The 10,000-nt window shown below is 43.9% G+C and overlaps 1 protein-coding gene across 1 annotated transcript in view; it reads right to left on the bottom strand.

Annotated features, from left to right (window-relative positions):
* The window catches only part of MATN3 (matrilin 3), an 11,440-nt gene that overhangs the window by 648 nt on the left and 792 nt on the right, over positions 1–10,000 (bottom strand). The window contains exons 2-5 of the mRNA XM_026846490.1: positions 7,429–8,020; positions 4,016–4,138; positions 3,463–3,585; positions 2,122–2,244 (exon numbers count right to left, since the gene is read on the bottom strand). Of these exons, the coding sequence (XP_026702291.1) occupies positions 2,122–2,244; positions 3,463–3,585; positions 4,016–4,138; positions 7,429–8,020 (961 nt within the window). The remainder of the gene's footprint in view (positions 1–2,121; positions 2,245–3,462; positions 3,586–4,015; positions 4,139–7,428; positions 8,021–10,000) is intronic.

The following is a 10,000-nucleotide window of genomic DNA, read 5'->3' as shown; positions in this document are numbered from 1 at the left end:
GGGGAGGGGAGGGGAGGGGAGGGGAGGGGAGGGGAGGGGAGGGGAGGGGAGGGGAGGGGAGGGGAGGGGAGGGGAGGGGAGGGGAGGGGAGGGGAGGGGAGGGGAGGGGAGGGGAGGGGAGGGGAGGGGAGGGGAGGGGAGGGGAGGGGAGGGGAGGGGAGGGGAGGGGAGGGGAGGGGAGGGGAGGGGAGGGGAGGGGAGGGGAGGGGAGGGGAGGGGAGGGGAGGGGAGGGGAGGGGAGGGGAGGGGAGGGGAGGGGAGGGGAGGGGAGGGGAGGGGAGGGGAGGGGAGGGGAGGGGAGGGGAGGGGAGGGGAGGGGAGGGGAGGGGAGGGGAGGGGAGGGGAGGGGAGGGGAGGGGAGGGGAGGGGAGGGGAGGGGAGGGGAGGGGAGGGGAGGGGAGGGGAGGGGAGGGGAGGGGAGGGGAGGGGAGGGGAGGGGAGGGGAGGGGAGGGGAGGGGAGGGGAGGGGAGGGGAGGGGAGGGGAGGGGAGGGGAGGGGAGGGGAGGGGAGGGGAGGGGAGGGGAGGGGAGGGGAGGGGAGGGGAGGGGAGGGGAGGGGAGGGGAGGGGAGGGGAGGGGAGGGGAGGGGAGGGGAGGGGAGGGGAGGGGAGGGGAGGGGAGGGGAGGGGAGGGGAGGGGAGGGGAGGGGAGGGGAGGGGAGGGGAGGGGAGGGGAGGGGAGGGGAGGGGAGGGGAGGGGAGGGGAGGGGAGGGGAGGGGAGGGGAGGGGAGGGGAGGGGAGGGGAGGGGAGGGGAGGGGAGGGGAGGGGAGGGGAGGGGAGGGGAGGGGAGGGGAGGGGAGGGGAGGGGAGGGGAGGGGAGGGGAGGGGAGGGGAGGGGAGGGGAGGGGAGGGGAGGGGAGGGGAGGGGAGGGGAGGGGAGGGGAGGGGAGGGGAGGGGAGGGGAGGGGAGGGGAGGGGAGGGGAGGGGAGGGGAGGGGAGGGGAGGGGAGGGGAGGGGAGGGGAGGGGAGGGGAGGGGAGGGGAGGGGAGGGGAGGGGAGGGGAGGGGAGGGGAGGGGAGGGGAGGGGAGAAAAGACCCCTCCTGGACCTAGACTATTTTTATTATATCACAAAGACCTTGATGGTTGAAAAAGCATTAGAAATCTATTGCAGAATGAGATTCAAAAGAGGAAAAAAAACCCAAGCATGTTAGGGAAATAATCTGAAATTTGTCTACGCAGGGGAATAATCAGTGCTATGAAAGTAGGTTCGGGATTAGACATCCAAAGAGGATGCCTAACTGAATTCATATTCCCTCACAGATGTTTATTGAGTCTATATAATGCAGGTGAGAGTTAGTCTTAGGAACAGTATTTGCAAAATCAGCTTCTAAACTAGGCAGGAAGAAATTCACTGGTTCAGCACTTTTGTCACACAAAATGCAGTAAGGAAAAGGATTATGATGGAAGTGGAAAAAAAGGATTTTGCTTAAATATATCTTCAGTGAGACAGCCAAAGAAATGAAGAGTGAAGCTCAAATCCTAATCAAGTGAAAATAATATAGAATACGTATTAATCTGTAGGTACTATATACTCTATATACTTATATGTACATCCTTAAGTACCAGTTATATCTATGCTCGTGTTCTCCACAAGAGACCAGCACTGGGAAAGAAAATTTCCTCTAGAGCTCTAAGGCTGGAGTATTTTTAAAGGTCCAAACATATCTACCAAAAAGAGTGATCACACTCATGATGATATAGACTGTAATCTCTCTCCCAGCACAGTCCTTGTTCTTCTTCATCTCATTCCTATATGCTGCTTTGCTGAAGGTTTTTGTGACACGGGTACTGCACATTACATAATTCCCACCAAATATATTATCCTTCCCTCTCTTAGGTAAATATGGTAATTTGTGCTCTATCAGTGTAAAAATATTGTGAAGTCCTCGGGAAACATCAAATGGCATTTTAATTATAGCAATTACAATTTTCACAACTGTGAAAGAGTCACAGTTCTCAAGTTATTGCTGGACACATGAAGAGATGAAGTTGCACTGTGTTCTCAGGAGTTCTACAGAAACTCTTGGATAATTTATCAGAAAAATAATGTAAATTAACCTGATTTTTAAAAGGTACTTTCTTTTAGCTACATATAATACTTCCTTGATCAGGTCTTACCTGAGCAAGTCTTCTTATCTGGATTCAGAGTGTAGCCTTCATAGCAGTCACAGCTGTAGGATCCATCCTTACTCAGACAGACTTGTGCACAATCATGCCTTCCAGGTGCACACATGTCCATGACTGTGGTGAAACATAGTTTTAGGAAGCAAACTTATTAATCCTCCCAGACACTCAAGCATTTTAAATGTTTCAACATTTATAAATACAATAAATACAATTTAATTAGGATTCAACCCTACTCTATTATTATATTATCCTCCAGACAGCTGAGTTCAGTTACTAATTATTTAGTAGAGGCAGATAGCAGGACTGTAAGACATTAATATAACACATCTCACACAAGTCTGATTTTTATCAGCAATTTTAACAGTCCTGATTATCCCCAGTAAGGATGAAGGTAAAACACCATACTGACATGAGCAATAACCTGCCACGTGACAAGGCAGAAGTTGTTCCTTGCAATATTAACAGTAACTATAGTAGATCCAAATCTAACTTCATACTTTCATCCATGAGCTGAACACAGGCACAAAAAGCCAGGCATGATACACAGAAATGCTATTAAATGGCAGAGAGATATAAAACCTAGTGAGACATATACAAAAAAGCAGGAGCTCTAGAAGATTACGTTCTCCCTTCAGAAATAAGAAGAGGGAAAACTTCAGTGAGAAAAATGCTCAAGGGCTCTCAAAGGGAGAGATATACTTACCAGTTATAAAATAGCTACCCTAAGGCTGGTGCTGCTCAGAACTTCTGGATTTAAAGAAATAATTCCAGAGAATTATTTGGGAAGGAAAAAAGTTTTTATAATAGGTTAACTTTTCAGGGTGCCAATTCAAGGAGTAGGAGAGGAATAAACTGCTGCCAGTGTAAGACTGGGGTTTCTATACAGCAGGGCCCTGCACAACTTTGGAAGCAGGAGCAACAAACTGTAAAAAACCCTGAGTTTCAACGGAAGCAGTGGAGAGGACATGGGAAAATCATCAGGTTTTAAGTTCTCTGTGGACTAGTGGCCCTCATTCTCCAGTGGAGACACAGTGCTGGTGGGCATCTCCGAAATAGGTTCATCCTTTCCCAGGGACTAAGTGATGTTTATGAAATACTGTGAAAAGCATAAAATGGTAGGTGAGTGCCAAACTGCATTTTTTAAATCAACACATGCAAAGAACGATGAATTTGATTGTTACAGGAACCAAGGGGAAAGGCTATAAGTGAATTCACATTTTAAGAGCTGATGTCTGTAAGCAATTTTTCAACTAGAAGTAATGAGGGCAACTCACAGAAAACATGTCCATCTCTCCATGAGTTTCATATATTAAAGTAACCTTTAATTCTTACCTGAGCAAGTCTTCTTATCTGGATTCAGGGCATAGCCTTCATAGCATTCACAGACATAGGATCCATTGTTACTCACACAGATCTGATCACACTCATGCCTTCCAGGTGCACATGTGTCCACAGCTGCAAGATGCATATGAGAGAAGCGATTCATTTTTAATAAAAAGTAGTTTGGGATGAAGTGCATGTTCACATTTCTGAATATATTTCGATTTGGAATCAGCTCAGAAATGATAACAGTAATTGAAGGAATTAGAATAAGTGGTAGGAGAAAATATCTATACATTTTCTACATCTGAAGACTTTGTTTTGGCGTCTGGCCCTAATGAATGGTTCTGTAAGCATAATAAAAAGGATGGTGATGGAGTCAAACTACTCACCATTACTTGCAGCAGATTTTTATTTATTATTTATTATTAGATTTATTACTATTAAAGAAGATACAGATGTTCATTGTTTCAGCAGTAGTACACAAGTAGCTTCTTAAATGCAATTATGGTGTTAAAAAGTGGGGTTTTTTTCTAGCTGAACACATCTACAGAAAGAATAATACCTGAGCAGGTTCTTTTATCTGGATTCAGAGTGTAGCCTTCATGGCAATCACAAATGTAGGATCCGCCGTTACTCACACAGACCTGCTCACAGTCATGGGTCCCAAGTGCACACACATTTGCAGCTACAAAGGGCATTTACAGAAAAAGTATTTCAGTCATCCCAAAGAAAAGAAACAGTCATTAATAATTTATGCTTACAAAAGTACATCTTGCACTGTTTGCTGGATTAGCAGTAGTAAATGTCAGTGCTGTGTCACTGTCACAAAAAGCTACAGGCATCTTCTGCATCATTCTGTAGCCAGAAGAAAGAAAGAGGTCATAAATGACACTGGAACAACTGCAGTGAAATAACTCACCACCGGAGGTGGCAGAAAGACAAGATGAATTGAAAAAGGTGCAACAGGGAGAGATTTTAAGAATTTAGTAACATTACACTGGAAATGTGAATTCTGCAATGAAAAGGACCTTCTGGCTTTTTGTAGCCAATCTCTATTACAGACAACCAGTTGAAATAATCCCAAAATGTATCAGTCACTGTCTGGCATCTTACTAACATCTGATCATTGGCATACAACCTGATTTATGAATTCCTGCTGCACTGTAAAAAAAAATCACATGTAAACTGAAATGGAACAGAAAGCAAAATAAAATAAACTAAACCAAAACTACAACAGAAAGACCATCAAGACCAGGAGGAACAGAAAAATTACTTGGAGGCACGAGGATAACACACTGTCTTCTCAGAGATGAAAAAAGTCCCTGCGTAATGCTGGTCCAGCAAAGAAACCCACCAGTGCAAGAGGGGTATGTGAAGGCTGCAGCTGCCTTGATCCATCAGATTCAAAAAGTCAAAACCAGAAGAGGATGTGGAAGAAAGTTTCTACAGTAAGGTAGCTTTGCAGGTATGTGAACCTCCTAATCGAAGGACAGTACACAAATAATATTCAAACCTCAGAGAACTGAGAAGCTGAAAGTGCAAACTACAAAACGAGATTCAATTTTCAAGGACAAGCTAATTCCCTAGCAAACAGTAAGGCTGTTTCATCAGACTGAGAAAACAAAAAACTAGTGATACGAAAAGCAGCGTGATGGATGGCAGCTGATATGGGTGTTGTGGTGACAGGGCAGACTAACTGTTGTAATGCAGGTCTGTCTCTGGAATGCACTGCGTGTGCTGACAGTCTTTTCCTTCACAGATGGCCTAACTACATAACTAATTAACTTCTGACCAGTTTTTCTCAAGTATATTTATCTTTGGATCTGCTGCTTCTTTGGTCACTTCAAGATGCCCCTGTTTCTCTCCACAGACTGTAAAGGAAACCTAGATACCCACTGAAACTTATATGATTTTTAGATGACTAAATTTAGATGAGGGGGAAAAAGGAAAGGGGAGAGGGAAGGGGGGAGAAAAAAAAAAAAAAGGTGGAGGAAAAAAGTGGGAAGGGGAACAAAAAGGGGAAAGGAATGAAAGAAAGAAGGAGAAAACAAAAGGGAAAAGGAGAAAAAGGGGAAGCACAAGTCTGTTATTATCTGAGATTTTACTCAGATGAGTAGTTGCAATGTGCGTATAGACTACTGGTAAAATCAAACTCCAAAGCAATAGTGGTAAAACAGAAATGAGAAGCAAGAGTGCTTGAATCTTCTCATATATTTCTGAATGGAAGGCAACATTTCCTGTTTTCTAACACATGGAAGATCTAGGTGTCCCCTAATAAGGCTGATAGAAAGTGTGCCTTGTCTTTCCATCTTTTCATTCTGCTACACCCTTGTCAATAAGAGAATTCATCTCCATGATTTATGAACATAATCTGTGGGTGGTATTTTCAAGCATAACTGAGAAGCTCAGACTCAAATGGTCAGATTCTTGTGGTAGGAAAGTCAAGCCTCCCCTTGACACCAATTCAAGGCTAAGATTTTCTACCTCCAGGATGGTCTCATGTTGAATGATGCTCTCAAGACATCAAGATGTTCATCTTAGCCAACTATTTTGCCCCTGAACATTAGTTTTCCTGTTTTCAGTTCACCCTACAAACAAATTTATTTGCCTTGGCCAAAGCAAAGAAAATCCTAATTGTCACTGGTGAGTCTAGATTTCTGACCAAAAAGCAGTTTGGAGCTGGAAAAGACCCAGTTTACCCACACTGTCTTACAAGACCCTCTTAGATTTATTTGGTTTGTAGAAACCTCTTTAAAAATTATTCCCTTTACCCTCTTCTTGTTCATGAATCCCACAGATTCTGGCTAATTGCATGCAGGCAACTCAGGGTTACACTGGAAGTGTATATTTGTGAGCTCTCTTTGGTTTACCCTCCAGTTTAGTATGGACCTAATTTCTATGCTTCGGCACAATAAACAGTGAGCTTACTCTTAAGAACAAGAGATTTTTATTTGGTGCTATGAAAGGACTTACTTTGGCAAGAGCATAGGTGGAAAATTAGTGCTATGTTCACAGCACACATACCTGTCCAACTAGGTGGGCATTTGTACCCCCTTCCAGCTACTAGGGAGAGGATCTGATCACATCAGCAACACAACATGATTGGAAAAGGCTCAAGGTTCATACAAGTTTAATTATCAAAAAGTCACTGTTTGATTTTTGTGAGTAGGGCTGTGTCATTGCTACCTATAGGCAGTTCTAAATATTCCAGATACATGATCTTTTTTTTCTGTCAATGACAATAACAACCCACACTGGCCTAGCATCATTAGTGGAGTTCTAGTCCAAACTACATATACATCCAGCATTTTTCCAAGACCAGCCCTGAAAAGGCCAAGCTAATTCAACCCATCCCACAGTTCCCTATCTAAATCAAGTTTCAGAGTAACAGAGAAAGGTGTGAGTCTGGCACACTGAAAAAGCCCAGCAGTGCCTGCAGAGTGAAAGCCCATCCCAAGATGACCTGCCATTGTGTTTGGGCCCTTCATCCTGCATCAAATTGCTCAAGATAGCATGATGGTTCACCTGCCACACTGATTTTCTTACTCCAGAACTATAAAGAGCCCTTCAGCACCATGCTTCCACTCTCCTCACTTCCCAGCAAGATGGGAAAATGAATGAGCAGACTGCACAGCTCTGGTGCGTGCTATGGGAGAGTCAGTAAATAGAGCTAGCCAAATCCTGGCCAGATTGCTATGCTTTCTCTTGCACTAAATCAGTCCAACCACACAAGGAGGTCCACTGAAATCAGGTCTTGTTACTTGCATGGTAAGATCACTATTCAAAATTAAAGGTCATTGCTTGGCCTATGCTGAATAAAAGGGTTGGCTTGTTTGCCCAACAGATGGCAAATGAAATATTTAAATGTGATACATAACACTTCTGAAAAAGAAAACCTTCTTTCTTAAGGAGTGGAACCACAGTAGGAGCCAAAAGGAGCCAAATTACACTACCTTCTTGGACTGACCACCTTACCACAGAAAGTCTCTCTGAATTTGGCTGTCAGCTTTTCGATCACACCATAGGTCTCCACATAGAAGACGTGTTCATCCAGTGGTTCACTGGCCATTATCCTCAGGGACTGCATGTCTGCCCGGTCTACCCCAACTGCATAGATCTCAATGCCAGCTGTGCGGGCGCTTGCTGCCACATCTTGAACCTGGTCTTGTGGCCGTCCATCTGTCACAACAATGACCACCTTGGGGATATTGAAGGTTGCTGGCCGGGTGCCCATTTCCTCAGTGAAGACTTCATCCATGGCAGTTTGGATGGCAAGGCCAGTCATTGTGCCAGTAGACAAGGGGCCAATGTGAGATACAGCCTCCTTCATAGATGCTTTATCAAAGTAGGTCCGGAGGGGAAACTCCACCTTGACAGTGCTAGCATAATTCATGACCGCCACACGGGTTGTTCTTTCACCAACATCCAGAGTATCAATCATTTTTGACAAAAAGATTTTCACTTTCTCAAACTCTTCAGGTCGGACACTACGGGAACTGTCTATGATGAAGACGAGGTCTAAGGGCCGGTTCTTGCAGGCAGTGTCTGTCAAGAAGGAAGGAAAACACTTCAGTTATCTCCTGCACAGGACCAGAGCTCTCACCCTAAGGCAGTGAGAGCTGTCATGGCAAACTATTCCTACCAGATAAATGTTGGCACTCTTGATTCTTGAGGAAGAGGCTTAAAATTACAGTGAGCAACACATTAGAAATTCTTAAATATTAATTTTGACGAGTAAGAAAAAATTGAACACTTCTAAGCATTAAAAGATAGGTCCACATTTGAACCCACAAAATATGTCACTATTCCTTGAAACAAAGGGTTGTAGCTTGCTATAACAGCCAACACAGAAGTGTAGCAATGATATATAAATGTACTTACTTTTTCATCTTACATATTTTTATAAGCTTCAGAAATAAAATTGTAAAACAACTGACTAGATTATGTAGTGAACAGATCCTAACAATATTTTTTAGTATAGTAACAATATAAATTCCTGATTAACAATCCAAAGTGTTGTGAAGTTCAGACAAGAAGAAATAAAGAGCAACAGGAAAAAGACACAAATGATGCTGTGATAAAATCTTCTTTAGAAGTTGTTACTGTTTAAAGGCTTCTAGAGCAGAGAAATAAATGAACTTATTTATGAAGAAATGTTACATGTAAAAATTAACATTTACACCAATTTTTCTAGCTGCTAAAATTCCTCACTGACATAAATCTGGACTGAAACAGAAAAGCCATAGCTCAGATCAGAGATAAGCATCACTTCTAGGAAGATGAAAAATAATCAAGACAGCAATAGCAGGAAACTTAAGCTGTACACTCTCAGTCCTGATAGCATGACCTGACATTGATCAAGGTATGGATTTGTACTGCAGGTTTATGAAAAACAGACAACTCAGAAGCACAATATTTCTACAAAAGACACATTCCTGCTCAACAATGCATTAAATAGCAAAATTTGAGGTGTTCTGTTTGAATATACTCCCTGAAGAGCTCTTTTTGGGAACTGGACACACCTTTCCCAGCTACTATCAAGATGACTTCTATTATTGCATTACAGTTAAAAAAAAAAAAAAAAAATAAAGTCTTCACAATCTCTTAAAAGTAGAGGTGAAAACAGCACCATTTTTTCCCCCAATGCATTAAAAAACTTTTTTCTCTTGTACAAGTGAAAAGGCAGGCGAAAAAAAGATCAAATCAGGCAGATAGATCTTACTTCCATCAGGAAACACAGTAGCAGAGTTGATTTTGCCTTTGGGCAGAGTAATGCACTGGATGAATCTAGGATTCTGTCCGGGTATATAATTCTACGTGCATCCCATAACTCAGGTTTTGCATAAGGACTTAGAAGAATGGCTTTGTGCCCGTTGAGAAGCTAAGAAAATATTAAATGTTTGCACACGCATGTGTAGCTTAAGACATGAAAGAAAAGCACGCACTATTTGTCATGGCAAAAGAAAAAAAAAAATTGAAAAAAAAAAAAAAAAAAGAAGACCAAATCCAAGATTTGTAGGCTCTGGAATTCTCTTTTTTAAATTAAGAAAAAAAACCTTTTCATCAGCCTGATCTCTCTGAGTCTGAAACAGATGTTTCGAGAAATAAACACAAGTAGGGAAGAGTTATGTAGGTTTTAGAGATTAGCAAGGCCAGTTTTGCACTAAAAAAAGTAGTCGGCACTTCTGCCTACAAGGGAGTGGTCCATGGACCGCTGCAGCTGCAGCAGGACGTCCCTGGGGAATAACTCTCCCCTAATCGTTCGTAAAACCAAGCCTGTAAGGCAGCAGCCCAGGGGAAGCAATGGCAGGCGGTGCCGAGGCAGCCGGGTCCGGGAATCGCCTCCGGAAAGGGAATCGCCTCCAGGCAGGGCATCACCTCGGGGCAGGGCATCACCTCCCGGAGGGTATCGCCTCCGGGTAGGGCATCGCCTCCGGGAAGGGAATCGCCTCCAGGCAGGGCATCACCTCCCGGAGGGCATCGCCTCGGGGCAGGGCATCGCCTCCGGGCAGGGCATAGATGTGTATAAGCACCCCAGCTTCATGCA

This window comes from Athene cunicularia (genome assembly GCF_003259725.1).
Source record: "Athene cunicularia isolate RWA chromosome 3 unlocalized genomic scaffold, athCun1 chr3_part1, whole genome shotgun sequence".
Lineage (NCBI taxonomy): Eukaryota > Metazoa > Chordata > Aves > Strigiformes > Strigidae > Athene > Athene cunicularia.
This window is presented reverse-complemented; position numbering and strand designations above follow the sequence as displayed.